Below are 26768 nucleotides of genomic sequence, written 5' to 3'. Positions count from 1 at the left end.
GGAGGCAGGAAAACCACAGAGTCAGAGGAAGAGAGACATGAAGATGCTACGCTGCTGGCTTTGAAGATGAAGGGACCACAAGGCAAAGAATGCAGGTGGCCTCCAGCAGCTGGCCAAGGAAAGGGGTTCTCCCCTGCAGCCTCCAGAAGGAATGCAGCGTTGTGGATACATTGATTTTAGTGCAGACGACGCATTTTAGACTTCTGACCTCCAGAACTGCAAGATGATAAATTTGTGCTGCTTTAAATCACTAAGTTTGTGGTACTTTGTCACAGCAGCAATAGAAAATTAATATACCCGCTTAACAGAACAAAGCAAGTTCGGCTAAGTACCAAGTGAGAGTCAGGGACCATGAATGCTAAAGAATAGAAGGACATACAAGGTACATTTGGCAGTCATTGGAAAAAGAATAAATCAGTCTTGTTAGAAGCTGGTATTTACATACAAGAGGACTGGGAAATAGGTATGAGACAGTGGGGTAGGATCAGATTGTGCATTTAAATTGATCATTTAGGGCTTCCCTGGTGGCGCAGTGGTTGAGAATCTGCCTGCCAGTGCAGGGGACATGGGTTCGAGCCCTGGTCTGGGAAGATCCCACATGCCGCAGAGCAAATGGGCCCGTGAGCCACAAGTACTGAGCCTGCGCCTCTGGAGCCTGTGCTCTGCAACAAGAGAGGCCGCAATAGTGAGAGGCCCACGCACCGCAATGAAGAGTGGCCCCCACTTGCCACAACTAGAAAAAGCCCTCGCACAGAAACGAAGACCCAACACAGTCAAAAATAAATAAATAAATAAATAAATAAGTTCATCATTTAGGGACTTCCCTGGTGGTGCAGTGGTTAAGAATCTGCCTGCCAATGCAGGGGACACAGGTTCGAGCCCTGGTCCGGGAAGATCCCACATGCCACGGAGCAACTAAGTCCGTGTGCCACAACTACTGAGCCTGCGCTCTAGAGCCCGCGAGCCACAACTACTGAAGCCCATATACCTAGAGTCTGTGCTCTGCAACAAGAGAAGCCACTGCAATGAGAAGCCCACGTGCCGCAACGAAGAGTAGGCCCCGCTCGCCGCAACTAGAGAAAGCCCACGCACAGCAACGAAGAACCAACACAGCCAAAAATAAATAAATTTACTTAAATAAATAAATAGATCATTTAAGCTGAATTTGACTTCAGAGGGGAAAGCATCCGGTTTTTGAAACATAGTTACATACTGCCATTTTATACATTCAAGTTAATGCATTTACTGACAAATTCTTAAGTTTTGAGAGAATAAAAATTATTGTATTTTTTTAACTTCAATATCAATCCCTCAACTATAACATGTAAGCACTAAACCAGAGAAAATTAAGGTCCCTCCCAACCTACCATTCTAGAATTCCTTGAATAAGGGTAGCTCATCTACTGTAACTACTATTCAGAATATTAAGTAAAACATCACATTCTCTGAAGATGATGGATAAGAAACTAGTGCCAGGTTTTTATTTCTCATTAAAATAGAAAATAATATTGCAGAAATGTTGTAAAAATTATTGATAACTATTAATTATTGATGGCACTATAGCCATGATTGTTTCTGCAAATTATTTTTAGTCTTTACCTTTGTTCACACAAATGAGGCATCAAGGATTTTTTTCTTTTTAAACTTCTCAAGTAATAAGAATTTTTATGCTGGTATACAGTTTTTACAATTACAATTTTAATAGTCAAATAACATACAAATTTATTAAATTATAATTTAAATAACCATACCCTTGGTTTGACATTTTCATGCTTTTTATTATTACTAAAAAATGCTTGAATAAATGTTTTCGTGCACATAGCTTTTCCTGTTTTTACATCTGGGGTCAGCAAACTTTTTCTGTAAAGGGTCAGATCAGTAAATATTTTAGGCTCTGCAGGCCATATGGTCTTTGTCGCAACTCCTCAACTCTTACATTGTAGCTTGAAAGCAGCAATAAACAAATGAATGTGGCTGTGTTCCAATAACATTTTATTTATGAACACTGATATCTGAATTTCATATAATTTTCATATGTCATAAAATATCACTCTTGATTTTTTTTTAAAAACCATTGTAAAAGGTTAAAACCATTCTTGGTTTGCTGACTGTACAAAAATGGGTGGTGGGCCTGATTTGATCTGCTGGCTGCGGTTTGCAGATGTGTTTTAGATTACTTCTTTAGGACAAATGTCTCAGAATGAATTAACTGGGTTAAACAGTACATTGTGGTAGTTTAACACTTATTTCCCAATTACATTTTGAAAGGATTAAGTCATTTCTTTTCGTTTTTGTTTCAAAGAGAAATCTTTTGGCACTTTCCCCACCCATTCAAGTGAGCAACCTGGCAAGTGAAAGAGCTCTGTGAATGGAATTCACAACCCGTGGGTCTCAGGTTTATCACTGACTGGCTGTCTGCTCTCGGGTAAGTCATGGGATTCCTTTGGTGCTCATCCGTAGGGGGAAGTACAACCAGACGCTCTCAACAAAGGCATAAAAACTCTAAAATTCTGTCTTTCCGGTGAACCCACTGCTTCAGTGTCTTTCCTTTACTAGTCGTTCAAGTTCCATGGGTAAAAATATGGGGAAAAAATGACGTGCGAGAGGAGAGACAAACAAGTAGAGTTATTTTCACTACGAATATCAAAATGTTACACCTATTACAGGAGAAAATAAAAATGTATGCCAAGTAATAGTCTGCAAAATATTAGAGAATAAAACCATGTTATGTGTTCATGAAAAACAAATCTGTCTTTTCAAAAGAGCACTTCAGATATTTTAATTGGAAATAACCAAGATGTCCATCAACAGTGGAATGGAAAAATAAATAGTATGTATTCATACAACGGAATACTACATAGTGAGAACGTGGATATTTCTCATAGATTATAAACTAAAGAAAATATAATAGAAACAAGAGAATACACACCATATACTTTCATATACATGAAGTTCAAGAAGAGGCAAAATCAACTCTGTTGATAGAAAAGTTCTGACTTTTAAAAGATTACCTTTGGGAGGGGGTACTGACTAGGAAGATGTACCATGGAGCCTTCTGGGTACCAAAAACATTCCATATCTTGACCTGGGTGGTAGTTACACAGGGACATACATATGTCAAAATTTACTGAGTATACGTTTAAGATTTGTGCATATTATTGAGTCATACCTCAACTAAAATGATTTTTAAAAGTAAATCCAAAAACACTTCCAAAATTTTTTAAAATTTAAAAGAGAAACTTAGCACAAGTATTATACAAAACAAATCTATTTAATGATCACAGGTGAGAACATTAGAAGCTGACACAAAAACAGCTTGAAATAAACTTTGTTTATTCTTCATCAGAAATAGTTTCCAGGGGTATGTGTGTCTAGAATATCAATGTGGGGACTTTCCTGGTGGTCCAGTGGGTACAACTCCATGCTCCCAATGCAGGGGGGTCTGAAATCGATCCCTGGATGGGGAACTAGATGTCGCATGCATGCCACAACTAAGAGTTCGCATGCCGCAACAAAGATCCCGCGTGCCGCAACTAGATCCCGCATGCCGCAACTAGATTCCGCATGCCTCAACTAAGACCCAGTGCAGCCAAAATAAATAAATAATTAAAAAAAAAAAGAATATCAATGTGTACTTTCTCTAACCCTATCCTTCCCAGTCCTTAAAAAAAATCTAGTTTAAAATGACCAAAAAATGGGTAATCTTGAAGACAAAAATAAATCACTGAGATGATATGCAGTTTCTAGGATATAGATAAAAGGGGAACTTCTATTTGCTCTGGACTGAGTCGGCGGCTGGCTACAGGTAGTCCAGGAGCTATCAACTGTCCAACTATAACAGAAACGCAAAAACAGAAATATAAAAAATAAACATGCAAGCCCTTGGCAGCAGGAACAGCAAAAATGGCACCAAAAAAGGTAGCAAAACCCCCAAGAATCCAGCAAAGAAGAATGAGAATAGAACAGAGTTTTGCTGTCGTAAAAGTAAAGAAAAGTCACCCGTCTCACTGTGCTGGTCAAGGGACTTTAGTCAACAGTGGGTCACCCTCAGCCAGACAACAGCAGCAGAAGTCACCCCGAGCAAACTGCATTGACCAGGACAAAGTGTTCATGATCTTCTTGCCTGTGGGGTGACTGCAGTGTGAAATGTCACTATGAAAGAAGCAAGTGAGAAATTACCACCACAGAAGCACCTTGTGCGATTAGTAAACCCACCATGACATTAAAATCGTCCATTCTTGCAAATGGGTATGAACACATACACAACTTGGAATAGGATTTCTGATCTTGATAAACAAGAGCATCTGCTCGATGAAGTATTCAAGGACGGAGTCTCTTTCCTAACAGCGATTTATATCTCTGCTCTAAGTGGCATAAGGTAATATTCATTATTTATAAGCTTAACACCTGTGACTGCTCAGAGACTTTTAAAAAAATTAATGCTGAAAAAAAATCATCCATTCTTTAGTCCCAAAATTATATAATTAAAAAATATGGAGACAGCCTCCTATCAAGCCTCTTAGATAGCCTCAACCACCAGAGGGCAGACAACAGAAGCAGGAAAAACTACAATCCTGCAGCCTGTGGACCAAAAACCACAGTTACAGAAAGATAGAGAAGATGAAAAGGCAGAGGGCTATGTACCAGATGAAGGAACAAGAAAAAACCCCAGAAAAACAACTAAATGAAGTGGAGATAGGCAACCTTCCAGAAAAAGAATTCAGAATAATGATAGTGAAGATGATCCAGGACCTCGGAATAAGAATGGAGGCAAAGATTGAGAAGATGCAAGAAATGATTAACAAAGACCTAGAAGAATTAAAGAACAAACAAACAGAGATGACCAATACAATAACTGAAATGAAAACTACACTAGAAGGAATCAATAGCAGAATAACTGAGGCAGAAGAACGGATAAGTGACCTGGAAGACAGAATGGTGGAATTCACTGCTGCGGAACAGACTAAAGAAAAAAGAATGAAAAGAAATGAAGACAGCCTAAGAGACCTCTGGGACAACATTAAACACAACAACATTCGCATTATAGGGGTCCCAGAAGGAGAAGAGAGAGAGAAAGGACCAGAGAAAATATCTGAAGAGATTATAGTCGAAAACTTCCCTAACATGGGAAAGGAAATAGCCACCCAAGTCCAGGAAGCGCAGAGAGTCCCATACAGAATAAACCCAAGGAGAAACACGCCGAGACACATAGTAATCAAAGTGGCAAAAATTAAAGACAAAGAAAAATTATTGAAAGCAGCAAGGGAAAAACGACAAATAACATACAAGGGAACTCCCATAAGGTTAACAGCTGATTTCTCAGCAGAAACTCTCCAAGCCAGAAGGGAGTGGCATGATATACTTAAAGTGATGAAAGGGAAGAACCTACAACCAAGATTACTCTACCCAGCAAGGATCTCATTTAGATTTGATGGAGAAATCAAAAGCTTTACAGACAAGCAAAAGCTAAGAGAATTCAGCACCACCAAACCAGCTCTACAACAAATGCTAAAGGAACTTCTCTAAGTGGGAAACACAAGAGAGAAAAGGACCTACAAAAACAAACCCAAAACAACTAAGAAAATGGTCATAGGAACATACATATCGATAATTACCTTAAACGTGAATGGATTAAATGCCCCAACCAAAAGACATAGACTGGCTGAATGGATACAAAAACAAGACCCATATATATGCTGTCTACAAGAGACCCACTTTAGACCTAGGGACACATACAGACTGAAAGTGAGGGGATGGAAAAGATATTCCATGCAAATGGAAATCAAAAGAAAGCTGGAGTAGCTATACTCATATCAGATAAAATAGACTTTAAAATAAAGAATGTTACAAGAGACAAGGAAGGACACTACATAATGATCAAGGGATCAATCCAAGAAGAAGATATAACAATTATAAATATATATGCACCCAACATAGGAGCACCTCAATACATAAGGCAACTGCTAACAGCTATGAAAGAGGAAATTGACAGTAACACAATAATAGTGGGGGACTTTAACACCTCACTTACACCAATGGACAGATCATCCAAAATGAAAATAAATAAGGAAACAGAAGCTTTAATATGACACAATAGACCAGATAGATTTAATTGATATATATAGGACATTCCATCCAAAAACAGCAGATTACACGTTCTTCTCAAGTGCGCACGGAACATTCTCCAGGATAGATCACATCTTGGGTCACAAATCAAGCCTCAGTAAATTTAAGAAAATTGAAATCATATCAAGCATCTTTTCTGACCACAATGCTATGAGATTAGAAATGAATTACAGGGAAAAAAACGTAAAAAAGACAAACACATGGAGGCTAAACAATACGTTACTAAATAACCAAGAGATCACTGAAGAAATCAAAGAGGAAATAAAAAAATACCTAGAGACAAATGACAATGAAAACACGACGACGCAAAACCTATGGGATGCAGCAAAAGCGGTTCTAAGAGGGAAGTTTATAGCTATACAAGCCTACCTAAAGAAACAAGAAAAATCTCAAGTAAACAATCTAACCTTACACCTAAAGAAACTAGAGAAAGAAGAACAAACAAAACCCAAAGTTAGCAGAAGGAAAGAAATCATAAAGATCAGAGCAGAAATAAATGAAATAGAAACAAAGAAAACAATAGCAAAGATCAATAAAACTAAAAGTTGGTTCTTTGAGAAGATAAACAAAATTGATAAGCCATTAGCCAGACTCATCAAGAAAAAGAGGGAGAGGACTCAAATCAATAAAATCAGAAATGAAAAAGGAGAAGTTACAACAGACACCACAGAAATACAAAGCATCCTAAGAGACTACTACAAGCAACTTTATGCCAATAAAATGGACAACCTGGAAGAAATGGACAAATTCTTAGAAAGGTATAACCTTCCAAGACTGAATCAGGAAGAAACAGAAAATATGAACAGACCAATCACAGTAATGAAATTGAAACTGTGATTAAAAATCTTCCAACAAACAAAAGTCCAGGACCAGATGGCTTCACAGGTGAATTCTATCAAACATTTAGAGAAGAGCTAACACCCATCCTTCTCAAACTCTTCCAAAAAATTGCAGAGGAAGGAACACTCCCAAACTCATTCTATGAGGCCACCATCACCCTGATACCAAAACCAGACAAAGACACTACAAAAAAAGAAAATTACAGACCAATATCACTGATGAATATAGATGCAAAAATCCTCAACAAAATACTAGCAAACAGAATCCAACAACACATTAAAAGGATCATACACCATGATCAAGTGGGATTTATCCCAGGGATGCAAGGATTCTTCAATATACGCACATCAATCAATGTGATACACCATATTAACAAATGGAAGAATAAAAACCATATGATCATCTCAATAGATGCAGAAAAAGCTTTTGACAAAATTCAACACCCATTTATGATAAAAACTCTCCAGAAAGTGGGCATAGAGGGAACCTACTTCAACATAATAAAGGCCATATATGACAAACCCACAGCAAACATCATTCTCAATGGTGAAAAACTGAAAGCATTTCCTCTAAGATCAGGAACGAGACAAGGATGTCCACTCTCACCACTATTATTCAACATAGTTCTGGAAGTCCTAGCCACGGCAATCAGAGAAGAAAAAGAAAAAAAAGGAATACAAATTGGAAAAGAAGAAGTAAAACTGTCACTGTTTGCGGATGACATGATACTATACATAGAGAATCCTAAAACTGCCATCAGAAAACTGCTAGAGCTAATTAATGAATATGGTAAAGTTGCAGGATACAAAATTAATGCACAGAAATCTCTTGCATTCCTATACACTAATGATGAAAAATCTGAAAGAGAAATTATGGAAACACTCCCATTTACCATTGCAACAAAAAGAATAAAATACCTAGGAATAAACCTACCTAGGGAGACAAAAGACCTGTATGCAGAAAACTATAAGACACTGATGAAAGAAATTAAAGATGATACCAACAGATGGAGAGATATACCATGTTCTTGGATTGGAAGAATCAACATTGTGAAAATGAGTATACTACCCAAAGCAATCTACAGATTCAATGCAATCCCTATCAAATTACCAATGGCATTTTTTACGGAGCTAGAACAAATCATCTTAAAATTTGTATGGAGACACAAAAGACCCTGAATAGCCAAAGCAGTCTTGAGGCAAAAAAATGGAGCTGGAGGAATCAGACTCCCTGACTTCAGACTATACTACAAAGCTACAGTAATCAAGACAATATGGTACTGGCACAAAAACAGAAACATAGATCAATGGAACAAGATAGAAAGCCCAGAGATTAACCCACGCACCCATGGTCAACTAATCTATGACAAAGGAGGCAAAGATATACAATGGAGAAAAGACAGTCTCTTCAATAAGTGGTGCTGGGAAAACTGGACAGCTACATGTAAAAGAATGAAATTAGAATACTCCCTAACACCATACACAAAAATAAACTCAAAATGGATTAGAGACCTAAATATAAGACTGGACACTATAAAACTCTTAGAGGAAAACATAGGAAGAACACTCTTTGACATAAATCACAGCAAGATCTTTTTTGATCCACCTCCTAGAGTAATGGAAATAAAAACAAAAATAAACAAGTGGGACCTAATGAAACTTCAAACCTTTTGCACAGCAAAGGAAACCATAAACAAGACGAAAAGACAACCCTCAGAATGGTAGAAAATATTTGCAAATGAATCAACGGACAAAGGATTAATCTCCAAAATATATAAACAGCTCATTCAGCTCAATATCAAAGAAACAAACACCCCAATCCAAAAATGGGCAGAAGACATTTCTCCAAAGAAGACATACAGACAGCCACGAAGCACATGAAAAGATGCTCAACATCACTAATTATTAGAGAAATGCAAATCAAAACTACAATGAGTTATCACCTCACTCCTGTTAGAATGGGCATCATCAGAAAATCTACAAACAACAAATGCTGGAGAGGATGTGGAGAAAAGGGAAACCTCTTGCACTGTTGGTGGGAATGTAAATTGATACAGCCACTATGGAGAACAATATGGAGGTTCCTTAAAAAACTAAAAATAGAATTACCATATGACCCAGCAATCCCACTACTGGGCATATACCCAGAGAAAACCGTAATTCAAAAAGACACATGCACCCGAATGTTCATTGCAGCACTATTTACAATAGCCAGGTCATGGAAGCAACCTAAATGCCCATCAACAGACGAATGGATAAAGAAGTTGTGGTACATATATACAATGGAATATTACTCAGCCATAAAAAGGAACGAAATTGAGTCATTTGTTGAGACGTGGATGGATCTAGAGACTGTCATACAGAGTGAAGTAAGTCAGAAAGAGAAAAACAAATATCGTATATTAATGCATGTATGTGGAACCTAGAAAAATGGTACATTTGGGCCAGTGTGCAGGGCAGAAGTTGAGACACAGATGTAGAGAATGGACATATGGACACCAAGGGGGGAAAACTGCGGTGAGGTGGGGATGGTGGTGTGCTGAATTGGGCGATTGGGATTGACATGTATACACTGATGTGTATAAAATTGATGCCTAATAAGAACCTGCAGTATAAAAAAACAAACAAAACAACTAATACTAAACTTTCATTGGGTTATTTGTATGGAAATATGTTAATATAATTGTTTCAGACATTACATGAAATTTCTAAAAATCTTATATTTGTATTTGTATGGAAATATGTATGGAAATATGTTAATATAAATGTTTCAGACATTACATGAAATTTCTAAAAATCTTAAAAAAAAAAAAAAATGGAACATAATCATAAAATTAAAAACTTAGAAAAGTAGCGATAACAATTACCCATAATGCCCCCACCCTAATCCAACACTATTAGCATTTTGCTGTATTGATATTAACTTCTAATTGTTTTCCCTGCATGTATTCTTTTTACATGGTTTATTCATTCATTCAGTAAATGTCTTTGAGGGCTTATTATGAGCCAACCATTTTGCTATGTATCAAAGATGAAATAATCATTTTATTCCAACAAATTTCCTTTTCTACTTATTAGAAAATCATAATCTTTTCTATTACAAAATTGAACTCATGAGCCTCATTTTTCTAACTTTTTATTGCTATTTAATACACATGCAGGAAAGTGCATAAATTGTAGTACAATACAACGAATTATCACAAAGTGAACGCATCCACGTTACCTCACTCAGGTTAAAAGGTAGACTACTAGCACCTTGTGTATCTTTAAATTATTTTAACGATAAACAGTAGGACCACCCTGGTAGTCTTCTTCTCTCTGGTTCATTCTCTTTCCACCCATACAGATGGTGCAAAGATCACAGCCAGAGGTAACTGCCACTCCTAGACGGTTCAGCAGACTGGAGTGAGTATCAGGGGAAAGGAAATATGGAATAGGAGGCTCATTGGTCATAACCACCTCTCTGTTAGGTTTCAAGAGAAAAGGGTAAAAAGAATTTTAGAGATCTGTCTATAACTCGGCCCAAATAGGCATTCCAAGCAGAAGCCCCAGGCGAGTATAAAGAGAATGTGTAGCCGAGGTTTCCCAGCATGCAGGATCATACAATTATGGTGGTGGGCAATAACCAGGCAGGATTTCATAAGCAGGAATTCTGGTCTCCTTTGACAGAACTAAAAGAACAAACCTTAGAGGTATTTTGGTCCAATTCTGTAACTTGAGAAAAAAGGAAGGTGAGGACCTGAGAGAATGTAAGTATGCATTAGCTCCTGTTCCAGTTACCTATTACTGCAAAAGCAATCACCCAAAAAACTCAGTAGCTTCAAACGACAACCGTCCTTTGTAACTATGTGTGGAGATGGATGTTAACCAGACTTACTGCGGTGATCATTTCGGAGGATAAACAAATATAAAATCATTATGTTGTATACCTGAAACTAATATAATGTAGTATGTCAATTATATCTCAATTAAAAAAAAAAAACGAAAGAAACAACCACCACCATTTATTGTCTCTCCCGGTCCTGGGGGTGATGGGGCTCAGCTGAGGTTATCACTCAGGGTTCCTTGTGTAGCTGCAGCCAGATGGTTGGGGCAGGGGTTACCTGGACGACTTCTTCACTCACGTCTGATGGCTGTTCCTGAGCGTGGCTGGGGCCTCAGCTGGGGCTATCACCCAGAATGCTACGACTCAGGGCCTCTTCCTGTGGCCTGGCCTTCCTCACAGAATGGGGACAGGCAGAAGGCACATCCCCTTTTACGAGCCCACTCCTTAAGTCTGTGTGCACAGTACCAATTAAGCTGTGGTCACAGACCCACCCAGATTCAAGGCCGGGGCGGTGGGGCACAGAGACACACACACATACCATAACTCTCCATGGGAGGAGTATCAACATCACGCTGTAAGAAGAGGATGTGGAGACCTTGTTGCAACCATGTGGAATACACGCTTTGCACAGATGCCCTTCCTGCAGGCTTCCTCCCTGCAAACCCTTATCATGGCACTTATCACACGGTGGGAAACTGTCTGCTTACTTCTGACCCTACGTGAGCTCCACTACAGCATGAGCTCCTTAGGAGGCGCAACTGGATCATTAGAGTAATCTTCGTGTTCCTGGCATTTAGCAGGTGCTCAAAAAGTTATCGAATGAATCAGTGAACAAACAAAAAATGTGGACTTAAAGAAATATTTTTAAATGTTTCTAAAGAATCTATAAAAGTTCCTTTATCAAAATCTCTCAGGCTGGGTCAACTTAAGACCATCAGCTTGGAGAACTGTTACTACCTGTAAGTTTTGTTAACAACATATTCTCATCTTTAACTAATCTATCTTTAGGTAACTAATCTATCTCTAGGTAACTAGTCTATCTCTAGGTAACTAACCTATCTCTGGGTAACTAACCTATCTCTGGGTAACTAATCTATCTGTGGGTAACTAGTCTATCTCTAGGTAACTAGTCTATCTCTGGGTAACTAGTCTATCTCTGGGTAATCTATCTCTGGGTAATGAATCTATCTCTGGGTAACTAACCTATCTCTGAGTAACTAACCTATCTCTGGGTAACTAATCTATCTCTAGGTAACTAATCTATCTTTGCTACTAACTCAAACATATCCAACAGCTTAAAATGTATCAGCAACACAAAATGCTCATCTTAACATATATTCAGAATAACTTGTGGATTTCTTATTTTCCCCTCAAAATTGGTGGGATATTTTATGACAAGCGCCCTTCAAAGGAAATTTACGTATAACACCAATGTTGCTACATATGCCATAGGAAACAGTTTAAAACCACTCCAAGAACTCGGGGCACTTAAGTGCAAACATACAATTTTAAAGTATTTTTATTCATAAATTATATATTTTTGTATCATGTTATTGGATATAGGTCATTCAAACCTAAATTATCACTGTACAGTCAACTTTTCTTTTTCTTGTCAGCAAAGAAAACCAAGATGAAATAAAATTATATAAAAACTTGAAAATTAGTTAAGCTGTTCCCTGGCCTAACAAGGCACGCATGTGTATTCAATGCACTAAAGTGCTTGTCTTAAGAATGCTGTGCATTGCAGTACACAATCCTTCCAATTTCACTACTGTCCCAAATATCGTCAGGCAGTCCTTAATTGGTTGAGACTCTGGGTATAATTCTGTTTTGATCACTTTCCTCACAAAGCATCATCAACCATTAACCCTGCAAACAAGGACTGATGTTCACCAGCAGAACTTACCAATTAATATCTGACCACTCTTCATAGCAGATCCTCCTGGCAGCAGGCCATGGACCACAAGCTTCTCTCCACCGCCCTGTTTTCCACTTCTTCTCCAGCTCCACTTGGTCTGATGGATAATCCCAATCAGTACTTCCAGAAGCTTGAGCTGCTCTTTGGCTTTGGTGACGGTTAGCTTTTTGGGGTTCACGTAAACGTTCACGTCTTTGTACCGCTGTTGGACAACAACTCCTGTTTTCTGATTGGACTGGTGCTTTAGAATGGATACTGGCCCACTGGCATTGCTATTTTTTTTATTATAGCGCTTGGGTAAAAGTTTTTTACTTTTTAAAATCTTGGTAAACCGCTTGAGTTTGGGTTCATACTTTTTTCCTTCTTTGTAATCATCCTCTTCAATAATAATCTCGTTTTCGCTGAACCTGACATGGTTCACAGTAGGTGTCTCAGGAAGGAGGCTTTCTTCTTCATCCTCACTCAACTCCAGATAAAATAGCTCTCCATTCTTCTGCACACTGTCCAGCCATTCAGGCTCAAGGTCACTATGAAAAACAGAAAAGATAATCTAAATCACAGCCAAACATGGGAAAAACAGTTATGCCTTTCCGGCAGGCGGGTGAGGGTAGGGGCTGGGGTGCGGGGAGACGCGAAGGGTGAAAGTTCTTTGATTATTTCAGAGTCTCCTCACTGATTCTAATTTATTGTGAGCATCAACATTATTTCCTGTAGAATGCTTTTTGTAGAGCCTTGAAGAACTGGGGTTGGAGGAGATGGAATCAAAATGGCATAGTGATAGAAAAGAAAACAAATTAAAAAAGAGATGGCCCCCTTCTAGAATCTAAGGTTCTGTTTGGTTTTTTAAATTTAATTCAGTCCCTGTGTGGTTACTGGTCACTTTAGACAATTTCACTGGACAATAATTTACATTAGTAGTTGATTATACAATTATATCCACAGATGTGAGACATTCAGAAATTGCACATAAAAACATACTATTTGCAAGGAAATTATTCAGCATGGCTGACACGTTAAAACAAAAGTGAAAGCCTACCAGTATTAAAAGACTTTGTTTATATAATAAGTTTTCAAAAAAGGAACATTCACCCACCACGAACTAAAATCTTTGCTGAAAACAACTAGTTTGTAATCACAGTTAATAATAATCACTTCTGTAGCCTATAATTTCATAAAATTCCTTTTAACGAATAATTGTAGTAAGAAAAGTAAACCACATATTACATGATTCATCATGTGATTATAAAAAACTTTTAGCTGGGAAGTAGGCCATTGAAAAAAACAAAATTATTATTAAAGTGATTCAAAGAGCATTAAAAAACAAAAATACCCGTCTTAGGGTAACAGACCTAACCACGAACTCTACCCTGTTCAATGTTACGAACAGTTTACCTTTCAAACTGCTATTCTTTAAAGCAAAACTGGTTACAGTGGAAGAACTAACATATGGAGAAAGTCTTTTCAGAAACATGAGCTGTAATATCCTGGCACAATATAATTTGTGTTCTAATCATTCAATCAGTTAGAAAACATCTATTTTCTGCAGTGTTTATTAGCAATCCTGGTTCTTTTAACTTAAAAGTCAAGTGTCTCTTTCTAAATACTGTGAAAATTCGTCCAAAAAATGCACTATTCTATTAATCAGAAACTAACCACTACGCTGGTCTGTAGTTGGTAATTAACACAGAATTTTCAACTATATAAGAATGGTTAAAAAAAAAAGGCATAACTATCCCCAGATATCAAAACTAACATTTCTTTGGCACTTGCTGGTTCCCAGTGTGTGGCATCATTTTAGGCACTTAGCACTACTTACTGTGGATTATTCACCATATCAGTTGTTTTGACTATGTCTGTACCTGCAGAAATCAGTATTTAATATCTCTGTAGTTTTACTCTGGTGAGTCTAAATAACTGTGTCCCCACCATAAAAAATTTAGATAACAATGTACCATAATTTAAAATGGCACAGGGACTTCCCTGGTGGTCCAGTGGTTAGGAATCTGTCTTGTAATGCAGGGGACGCTGGTTCGATCCCTGGTCGGGGAACTAAGATCCCACATGCCACAGGGCAACTAAGCTCGCACGCCACAACTAGAGAGACCGTGTACCACAACTACAGAGTCCACATGCTCTGGAGCCCGCACGCCACAACTAGAGAGACCGTGTACCACAACTACAGAGCCCACATGCTCCGGAGCCCGCATGCTACAACTAGAGAGAAGCCCACGCAGTGCAAGGAAGAGCCTGCGCACCGCAACAAAAAATCCCGCCTGCCACAACTAAGACCTGACGCAGCCTAAAGATAAATTAATTAATTAATTAAAAAATAAAATAAAATGGTGCAATGAAAATACCATAATTATACACAATTACTTATGAAGATATATATTAATTAGAAAATGAATGAAATTTACTTGCTTTATAATCTCACCCTTTTAATCTGGCCTGTCGTTTGTATGAGAGATATGTGACCCCAAAGAAACATTTTTCCCTCTCTGCTAAACATGAAGATGGTTCACCTAATTCTCTAAATTTGGAATTTATACTTTTTTTCCTTTTTTGGGGGGGCAGTGTGGTGTGGCACGCAGGATCTTAGTTCCCCACCAGGGATCAAAGCCGGGCCCCCTGCAGTGGAAGTGCAGAGTCTTAACCACTGGACCACCAGGGAAGTCACTTATTCTCTAAAATATTAATGTGAAACCACTTTTTGGTTATGACTTTAAGATCCCTGCAGGTGGAGGTGCCACAGGGGGTGGCATTTAGTTGTGGAACAAATAAACAGTGCCAGGCATAGTGGACATTACTGGAATTACAAAGATGAAAACATCAGTTCCTTCCCTTGTCTAGTGGGGAAGAGAAACTGAGAAGGAATTCATGACAATACACATGGTAGGTGCAAAAGAGAGGCCATCCAGCTTAGCTTGGGGTTGAGGATGAGGTCAAGGGAGACTTTCTGGTAGAGAAGACCCCAGAGGTGAGTTTTAAAGCAACAAGTGTCTGGGGGAGGAGGGCTTGGGGAGCTGAAGGGGAAGACGAGAAGAGAATCCCAAGCAGAAGTACCAGCACAAGCAAAGGCCTTGAGGGGTAGTCTCCATGGCCTATGTAGATAACTAAAGCTAGTCTGCAGTTGCCAGAGTGGAGGTGGTGAGGTGGGGAATGACAGGAGAAGTCTAATTTTGCAAGTTGTAATTTCGCAAGCCCTTTTGGACCCTGGCAAAGGGTTTGGGTTTTGTCGTGCAGGTAAGAGAGCATCAGTGAAGAGTTTTAGGTAGAGGGGTTTACATGTTAGAAATCCTTGAATAGATCTACTTTGACAGGGCAATAGAAGAAGGAATTGAGGTGGACAAGATTCAAGATAAGAGGCCAGGGGCTTCCCTGGTAGCGCAGTGGTTGAGAATCCGCCTGCTAATTCAGGGGACACGGGTTCGAGCCCTGGTCAGGGAAGGTCCCACACGTCGCGGAGCAACTAAGCCCGTGTGCCACAACTACCGAAGCCCGCGCGCCTAGAGCCCATGCTTCACAAGAGAAGCCACCACAGTGAGAAGCCCGCACACAACTAAGAGTAGCCCCCGCCCGCTTGCCGCAACTAGAGAAAAGCCCATGCAGCAACGAAGACCCAACGCAGCCAAAAATAAATTAATTAATTAATTAAAAAAAAAAATAAGAGGCCATTTAGGGGGCTGTTTCCATAGTCCAAGCAAAGATGATAACTAAGGCAATTGTAGAGGAAATGGAAAGTAGGAAAAACATTTGAGAAATGCTTGAAAATCACCAGGACGTTGAGACTGATTAGATGCGATGATGAGGGAGAGGAAAGAACTGGTGTTGACTAGATTTCTAGTTGGTGACTGTACTTTCATGCACACATAAGCACAGACTCATTTTATATAAATGGGCACGTAATTATCATACATGTCATCCTCCCTTCCTACCTTTCACTGACATGTTAAAAATCTGTGTTCTAAACAACAAGGTCCTACTGTATAGCACAGGGAACTACTGATATATTCAATATCCTGGGATAAAGCATAATGGAAAAGAATATGAAAAACAATATAGATATATATGTATAACTGAATCACTTTGCTGTATACCAAAAACAAACATTGTAAATCAACTATACTTCAATAAAAAAAAATTTTTTTAATCTGTGTTCTTATAATCATATAAAACATATATAGGGTTATTTGTTACTGTTTGTTTTGAAAAAGTGAGTGGAATCTACACACACACACACACGCACACACACACACCCCTTTATCATTTAACACTGAAAAAACAATTTAAAAACCTCTAATGGCTACATTAAGGGATGTAGCATGAGGGATGTAGCACATTTGGTCACTCACCTACTGATAAGCGTTGTGTTCACTTTTTCTTTTTTCTTTTTTTTTGCCAATGCAGAAGTACCAGCACAAGTATTGCCCCTATGGATAACAATACAGTAACCATTCTTTTATGTAGGGGTATAGATAGATAGATAGATAGATAGGTAGGTAGGTAGGTGTCTTTACCCTAAGACTATACCAATTCACATTTCCACCAGCAATGAATGAGATCCACTTTCTTAAGCTCTATATTTAAAAAATATTTCACTTTAAGCAGAAAAAATTTTTTGAAAAAGGGAGAAATTAAAAGAAGGGAGATAAGAGACAGGAATAAAGACAAGGAAATGAACATAGGAAACTGAAAAAGAAGACAAAACATATAGTAAAAAGAAAATGACCTGAGAGGTCACAGACCTTGGTTCAAACACTGTTCTATTGAGATTTTCACTTTTCTAAGCTTTAGGTTTCCTCTTCCAGAAAACAGATTATAGCTACCTCACAGGGCCGTTATCAACAGCAAATAAAATAATGTGCCTGGCATGGTAAAGGCCAAATAAATGACAGTTCCCATCCTCTTGCACCACAGTCAGAACTGGAGAGAAACTTACACCTTTATTAGATATAGCTCCTGTACTTCTGCACTTTTCCAACCCCTAGCAATAATGAAGATGCTTCCAATGATCTCTATTTACTAGATTCCAGGCTAAGTGCTGGTAATGTATGAACCAAAACTAGATACTGCCTTTAAGGCCACAGTTCAGGATTCCCAAAAGGTTCCTTATTCCTACCACAGGTGATTACTTCCTATTTAGAAAAACATCAAGAGCATAACTGATTAACATATCAGAAAGTTTAACAGAGTTGGAAAGACTGTACTCTCAAACTAGTTCTATTAGAATGGAGGGGGTGTATTAAAAACAACAATAAAACAAAACTGCCAACTTTTCATTGTAACTATTTATTAATAATGAAATTAATATTATATATAGACACTCTTCACTCCAGGAGATGGAGCTTAATCTTCCCTCCTCTTTAGTGCAGACTGGACTCAGTGACATGCTTTCAAAGGACAGAGTATGGAAAGTGAAAAACAGCAACTTCACAGTGAAGAAACCTGGCAGACATCACCTTAACCAAGTGATCAAGGTTATGAAAAACAAGGAAGGACTGAGAAACTACTGCAGACCAGAGGAGACTTAAGGAGACGTGATGACTAAATGCCATATGATATCCTGGATTGGATCCAGGAACAGAAAAAGGACATAAGTAGGGGAATGGTGAAATCTGAATAAAGTCTAGAGTTTAGTTAATAGTACTATACTAATGTTAATTTCTTAGTTTTGAAAAATGTACCCTATTTGTGTAAAAGGTTAACATCAGAGAAAAACTGGGTGAAGAATTTACAGGAATTCTCTGTACTATCTTTTCAACTTTTCTGTAAATCTAAGTTTATTCCAAAATAAAATATTTTTTAAAGTTTTTTTAAAAATTAATTAATTATTTATTTTTGGCTGCGTTGGGTCTTCATTGCTTCTTGTGGGCTTTCTCTAGTTGCGGCGAGCAGGGGCTACTCTTCGTTGCAGTGCACAGGCTTCTCCTTGTGGTGGCTTCTCCTGTTACGGAGCATGGGCTCTAGGCACGCGAGCTTCAGTAGTTGTGGCACGCGGGCTCAGTAGTTGTGGCGCACGGGCTTAGTTGCTCTGCCACATGTGGGATCTTCCCGGACCAGGGCTCAAACCCTTGTTCCCTGCATTGGCAGGCGGATTCTTAACCACTGCACCTCCAGGGAAGTCTAAAATATTTATTTTTAAATAGGAATTAAATCTAGCAGTTTTAATTAAGATTTTTATAATACATGGGTTACATTAATCAATATTAATATAAATATTCTTTCATTTTTTTCTGAGAGCCTATGGTGCAAGCTGTAAAGCTGTCATTGTGCAAATGTCTTTCAATGAGATTTTTATTTTGTTCATTCTACTTTGCTCTAAACAGAAATAACTGTGTATTTATAGTCTGCCTGCAAAGTTTGACGGCACTCTAATTGGTTTCAAGGCCCTAAATGATGTGGCAAATGTGAGCAGAGTCCTTACCAAAGAAAAACTTGCTAATTTGCAAATAAGCAAGTTCACTTACATAAGCTCTAACAGTATATTAAAGAAAATGAACTTCAGATAATGCTTTTAAGTTTCTCAATTACTCAGGTGTTTCAAAATTCTATGTTGATACTAAATCTTTTTTTCATCTTCTAAGTTATTGAATCTCTCAGGTCCTTAGTTGCGTTAATGTCAGCATTTTTCACCAAATGAAGCGGTATCACAATTTCCTTGGCCACCACAAGAAAAAACATTAACAAAATAGCCAGCCCTCATGGCACATTTCCTTAAGGAAAACAGACTTTTGCTACTACTTCAAACCTGTTATAATACTTTTTTTTTCTTTTTTTTCGTTTTAGTGGGGAAAGCACAATGTGCTTTACCAAAATGGCCAACACATGTAGTTACATAGTTATATAGTGCTAACAGGTACAGCAGGACAATCCTAGGTACAGAGACAAACCACACAAAATAAAAACACCATGACAAATTATCATGGATTCTATCTGGGGCTTGTTCAGTAAGTACGGGTCTGCCTAATGCTTTTCTGTGTTTTCATTTCTGTGTTCTGTCTACCAGCAATATCTGATTTTCATCCCCGAAGTCTTTTGATTGTTTTCTAAAAGGAAACCATGATTTTAAGGGTTAAAATCTATGCTAGCTGTTACAGCAGCTTGAGGAGGTGGGGAACCTGGTGGGAGCTGATGCTGCTGCTTCTAGCCCAGCCAGTAACCACTGGAACAAATGTGGAGCACGTCAGAGAAGAAGGGATCAGCCAGTGAACTACTAACTGTGTAGTCATTGCATGAAATAAATTTTTACATCAGGAACACATCTCCACTAGAACTATGCTAATAATGACCCCATTCCCTACCCCAGCCCTTCCGCTAAACAGGGCATGTCTACACATCACTAAGTTAAGGATACACTCTAACTCTGGTAGAACTGAAATCAAAGACCAGCAAATCATTTTTTGATAGGGCTTTATTGTGCTTTTAAAGATGTCAGGTGGACAGAGAGCTCATCACCTAGCTGAAATGCAAGTGACAAAAGTGAGGAATGAAAACTGCTATAGGAGAAAAACTGTTATTGGAGAAATTAAGTCTAAGAGGGATCAAATAAGGTCCTAGGAGAAGGTGGCACTTAAATGAAAACTTGAATGATTGTGACAAGCAGAGATAGGAAGAAAACGTGTTTCAAACAGAGAACAAAGTATCGATACGTATAAGTGTAGGTATGAAAGAACATGTTAGGAATGAGAATGGGTGAATATTTCAGTGTAGTAGTATTATGAACTGAATGTTTATGTTCCCCCAGAATTTATATGTTGAAACATTTCCATCCAATGGGATGGTGTTAGGAGGTGGGGCCCTTGGGAAGTAATTAGAATTGTATGAGGTCATAAGGGTGCAGCCCTCACGAACGGGGTTAGTGCCCTATAAGAGACACAGGGAACTTGCTTCTCCTCTCTGCTATGTGAAAATACAATGAGAACTTGCAGTCTGCAACCTGGAAGAGGGTCCTTACCAGAACCTGACCATGCTGATATCCTGATCTTGGACTTCCAGTCTCCAGAACTGTGAGAAATACATTTCTATGGTTTATAAGCCACTCAGTCTAGGATTTTTTTTTTTTGTGGCCACACCACACATCTCGTGGGATCTTAGTTCCCCAACTACGGATCGAACCCATGCCCCCTGCAGTGGAAGTGCAGAGTCCTAACCACTGGACAGCCAGGGAATTAATTCCCTTGGATGTTTTTTAAATAGCGGCCAGAGCTTAGACAAATAGGAATACAGGTGACTTAAAGGAAGATCATCAAAATGAGATCAGATAGGCTAGGGACAGATCTAAAAGAGCTTAAAAAAGCATCCTAAGGAATCTGGAGTTTATTTGGGAGGCCATCAAGCTTTTGAGTAGAAAAATGATTTAAAAGACTTTTCTTTTTTTAGAGCAGTTTCAGGTTCACAGCAAAACTGAGCAGAAGGTAGAGTGACTTCCCATATACTCCTTGTCCCTCAACTTGCATGGCCTCCTCCATTATCAACATCCCTCACCAGAGTGGTACATTTGTTACAATCGATGAACCTACATTGACACAACATAATCACCTCAAATCCACAACTTACATACAGTTTACTCTCGTGGTGTACAACCTATGGGTTTGGACAAATGTATAATGACATGTATCATCCATCATTATAGTATAATTATAGTATCATACAGATACATACAGTATCTGTATAGTATTATACAGATACTATATGATATTATAGTATCATATAGTATCTTACAGTTCCACTGCTCTAACACAATTGTCCTAATATTTTAAATTTTGAAATAAGTCAAAATAGATGAAGGCCCATCAAGTTTCCCAGTACCAGGAGGATAGTTTTCATGCTAAAGAAAAGCATGTCTTTTCTAGGTCATCTACACAAAGACTTCATTTCCAAAGAGGTAGAAATGCTTACACATTCAGCCTTTATTTTCTCTTTAAGTACTTGCCCCTTAGTATATAGGAGTCTTGAGACATCTTGTAAAACAGTAAGTTATAACCAAGAATTCTCCTAATTCTGAATCCCTCAAGACCAGAGAAAACTTGATGAAATGAAAATGTTAACACTTTCAGGTTGTTGACTCCTACTCTTAATCTAGTACTTATTACACTGTACCAGGATGCCTCTCATAATGATCTGTTGAAAAAACTATTCCGACACTGCAAATGTGCTATGAATACTAACAGAATTAGTCTCATTTTCAAAAGTCTCAGTTATTTCAGGCTACATTATAAAGACATTCCATTGTAATTGAAGTGGTTGAATTCTCAGAATAATACAGTCATCTGCAAACAAACCTGAAGTATTACTGTTAGTTTTTAAATCTCGGCCTTCTCCTCCTGATCACAGGGATGACCTGGTTAAGCACGTGGATATCTACTTCATTTTAGTTAGCTTCGCTGGTAATGTTCATGTGTGTGTTTAATCCTATTTTTGATCCAAACTGACACATTATATCTTTTTGTAGTAGGTTCTCTAAGAGAAAAATGATTTTAGAAAGCAAACTCTGGCAGCTGTATGGGAGAAAGACTGAAAACAGGAGAAATTAGAGGCACCCAGACCAGTTAGACTACTGGCGTATGGGAGACGCAAGCCCTTTAAGTAAGGCAGTGCCTGTTACAAGCAGGAGGAGGTGGTGGGGTGGATATCAGAAAAGCAAGTCAACAGGACTGGAGACTTACTAGATCTGAGGACCTGAGTAAGAAAAGAGTGAGGTCAGCAAATGAGATGGGCAACACTAGAGGAGAAACAAGGCAGATAATGAATTCTCTTCAAACATGCTGAGCTGGAAGCATACAGAGATGCTGGCAGAGAATTACCATGTCTCATCATAAACCTAGTTACATACTATTTGACTTTTTAATCTATATAATTTGATAAAAGAAAAATTAAATTAAAAGGAAAAAGTCAAGGTTCAGAGCAGGAGAGAAAAAGGAAAATATTATACTAAATTGATATTAATATATTGCACCACAACTTTGAATGAAATATTTTTATTCTTCGAGTAGCACATTCCCAAGTTAAAACCCAAGAAAAAGATAAATTTTGATATATCCATGGAATCCAGTTCAGAAGTTACAAGGTAAGAACTACACCTAGGCAACAACATGAATGAGTCTCAAAATAATTATGCTGAATAATCACACAAAAAAACCCAATTATGCTGAATCCTATTTAGAAATAAAAAGGAAATCTTATTCAGAAATAAATGGAATCCTATTCAGAAATAAATCCTATTCAGAAATAAAAAGGAACAAACAACATATAGGCAACAAAATGAATCGTCTCAAAATAATTACGCTGATTAAAAGAAGCCAGAGAAAAATGGGAGTCCATACTATATAACTCCATTTTTATAAAACTCTAGAAAACACAAACTCAGCTATCATTACAGAAAGCAGATTAGTGGTTATAAAGAGTGAGGCAGGCATGAGTAATATGAGGGAGGCACATGGGGAAACTTTTGGACAAGATGGATATGTTCATTATCTTGACAGATGTATACATGTCAAAACTTAACCGTACACTTCAAATATGTACAGTTTATTATATGTCAATTATACTTCAGTAAAGTTGTTAAAAAATCCCAGAAAAAAAAATGTAAAGGGCATATTTTCCTTCTTCTCCAGTCATTCTTCTTATTGTCAGTGGAAGCTCCTTAGCATGTTATAGCTAAATTCTCTTTCTAAAGTATCCTTTTTCCGCCTCCATCAGTCAAGGCTTTAAAACTCACAATAAACAATTCACTTCGAAAAATCAAAAATCTAAGTCATAAAACAGATGACTTTGGCCAACATGAACCAATGTGGCTTCAATGAGTTGGGTAAATGTAAACCAAAGCAAAGAAAGCATGGCATTATTGCAAGTAAATGTATGATTTCTGTTATTTCAACATTGAAACTAGTCGGGACTTCCCTAGTGGTGCCGTGGATAAGACTCCGTTCTCCCAATGCAGGGGGCCCGGGTTCGATCCCTGGTCAAGGAACTAGATCCCTCATGCATGCCACAACAAGAGTTTGCATGCCACAACTAGAGAGCCTGCACACCGCAACTAAGGAGCCCGAGAGCTGCAACTAAGGAGCCCACCTGCCTCAACTAAGACCCGGTGCAACCAAATAAGTAAATAAATAATTTTTTGTTTTTTTTAATATTGAAACTAGTCAACGGTTTCCTCAACCCAACCCACCCTCCAGTATTACCTCTGAAACATCCTCAGGAACTTGCCAATATGCCAGGTTAAGATGTACTGCACCAATCTAAAAATTTCCTCTTGTAAGTCTTAAACAAACCTATTAAAAGTACTATACCAGAATGTACCCTGAAGACATTTTATCTAAAAAATGATAAACTTATTAATTCTATATTGACAATCACTTGCAGCTCAAACTGGTTTTCAGTTTCAAACCATGCAAGAAACAATGATAATTTCCAGAAAGAATATGCAGAAATTAACTAGAACCCTGAAAGTTCAGGATACTTTATGTGAATCAATAAGTAGCATAACTTCTTTAATAACCTCCATGTAGGCAATGAAAGACAACAAGCAATTCATATCTCTTAGCTTTGATGAGAAAGCTTAGGTTCGCATCCCTATACCTTGGATCCACATGTTCCAGTGTCCTGTCCATGCTGGGAAGCCCACCTTTTGCATTGGTGATGTTGCAGCTTAGGGAAGTAAATACCATAAGGAAGAAACAGAACAGACGCCTACCTGGTCAGTGTATATCAACTCTCATGTCCTAAACACCAAGAAGCGACAGCCATAAAATCTGAACCTTGGTAGGACTTGAAATATAGACCAGCCAAACAGTTTACAATTGAGATTTCCTGTACTTTTATTATTAGGATGATAAAGACACTGGAATATGTGGAGTGATCAGTGAATGACTGATATAGAAAGTTTAATGCCCATTTTTTAAAAAACTAAAATATTATATATATATGTGTGTATATATATATATATGCACACATGTATTCCAAGTCACAAAATGCTTTGAAATAAGTTTTCTAACACAAGTTCTCAGTTTGCTTATTTCCTAGAAAAAAGGACTAGCTCATTTATTCACTCATCAAAATCAATGCACCCCATTTGAAATCAGGTCTCTTAAATTTCTCCACTGACAACATTTGGCTGTGTGATCATGGGAATATAATAGATTCTCTCTGGGTTAAAAATGTGTGATTCTGAGATGTAGAGAAACCAAGAATTTGAATCTCACACTGTCTATGGCTCCCATAGCAAGACCAAATAAGGTTTTACATAATCCATAGTTCCTTCCAGCAGCCTTGCTTGATAGCCATGAATTTTGTAATTAATTTTTAAACGACCACAATAGAAGATTGTACAAAGTATTTGATCCTTAAATTTGTTCAAGTCTTCCAGAATATAATCTGTCCTCATTAAGCCTCTAGAATATAATTAAGCAGCCATTAGTGATGGTTTTCTCCCTTGTGCTTTTAAAGATAATGATAAAAATGTTTTACATACCTATGGGTGAAGATAATTGCCAAGTAACTGATACTCCTAAATACACATTAAATACTTGTAACTGTTATTTCTAAATACACATAAAATGTCATCCTAAAAATGACTATATATGGCAGTCACTGATTGATGTTTTGGCACGAGAACCTTTTCAATGCTAGTCATTTCAAGCTACCGCTAATTACTTTAATTGACTTTTCTAATCCATAGCAGTAAGGGATAAATTCCTTCAAAACTGAAGTAGCATTGGGTACTGTGAATAAAAATAACTTTTTCATTATTTTTAGGGACAAGAAAATAGAAAATAACACTTAGATATTCTGTATTTAAAAATTACATTATAACATAAAATAGAAAACAAGAAAACCATGGGAATGTATAGGAAAATACAGCAGAAATACCCCCCAAAATGCTAAGAGAGGTTGTTCTCGATGGCGAGGCTAGGGTGGATTTTCTTTCTTTTATATAGCTATTCATTTTTATAACCGGAAAAAGCTACATAATTTAAATAGTTGACATAAAATGTGGAGGGTGTCACTTCACTCTAAACACTGAGGTTAAAGTCACAAAGCTCATAACACCAAAGCAAGAAGACACTGCGACAGAAGAGAATTTTATGAACACTGTAACAGATAGATACACTCTCATATATTACAGAACCCACCACAAAGAAGAGAACCTCCTCCTCTGAAAATCACAAAAACCTAAAGTAACAAAGAATGGCACAGTCATTTCGGCTCACATTATCACACAATTGAAACGTGGTGCAAATAAACCCCACTTAATCTCTACCACGCCAACACTCTCGAATTCCCCCCAGCCCACGTGTACACTCTCGAGGCAGAAGGAATGGATTTAATTGTCCCTCTTCGAGAACCTTACTCATAATCGGTACTCGTAGAGGAGTATGAACCCGAGTCGCTGACCGGATCTTCAGGATCACAATCCGCATCTTCTTCTTGTGAGGAAGGGTCTCCAGGGAGTCCCTCTGGGCTCTGACGTGAACCGCACAACGCCGGAGACGCCATCATTAGGGACGCAGCAGCTACACGTAGGGTAATTCAAATCTCGCAGCTACGGCTTGCCGGGGCCGCCATCGTGCCTCCGCTCGGGAACGGGTAGGGGGCACGTGACCACCAATCCTCAGCTTCAATTGGTGGCAGCTCAGGTTGCCAGGGAGACGAGGAAGCCTCCCTGAGAGAACCGAGACGACTGAAAGGAGCCAATGAACTTGAATTTCCAGGAGGGTATCGGGAGGAATGGAAGAAGCTGAAACTTAACCACTTCCGCTCTCCTAAACACACTCCTTTGGAGCAGCGTAACTTATTAAAACTGGCGGAGGCCCACTGTTTTGTTTTCTTGCGGTTTGCACTTTGTTTCTACGCTGAACAGCTCTCCAAAACCTTAGAGGCGCTCCGCCTGAGCTTCCCTTGAGGTAAAAGAAGCTACCCTTTACCTCTCCATACGCTCGAGGAATGGACGCTTTTAAGCAATGCCTTCTAGGTGTTAATGTAAATACGCGCCATTGTTTCTTTGGTTTTCTTATTGTTTCCCAGTGGCAAACATTTTAACAGTTCTCCCAAGCAGATG

General features: G+C 38.2%; 1 protein-coding gene across 1 annotated transcript in view; it reads right to left on the bottom strand.

The window, feature by feature from the left end:
* The window catches only part of INTU (inturned planar cell polarity protein), an 85797-nt gene extending 59512 nt beyond the window's left edge, over positions 1-26285 (bottom strand). Inside the window, 2 exon segments of the mRNA XM_036853894.1 lie at positions 12698-13236; positions 26061-26285. Coding sequence (XP_036709789.1) covers positions 12698-13236; positions 26061-26209 — 688 coding nt within the window. The 5' untranslated portion in view covers positions 26210-26285.
* Between the last annotated feature and the right edge of the window lie 483 nt (positions 26286-26768).

This window comes from Balaenoptera musculus, chromosome 5 (assembly GCF_009873245.2).
Source record: "Balaenoptera musculus isolate JJ_BM4_2016_0621 chromosome 5, mBalMus1.pri.v3, whole genome shotgun sequence".
NCBI lineage: Eukaryota > Metazoa > Chordata > Mammalia > Artiodactyla > Balaenopteridae > Balaenoptera > Balaenoptera musculus.
The sequence above is the reverse complement of the archived record's forward strand: the minus strand, read 5'-3'. Positions and strand labels throughout refer to the sequence as shown.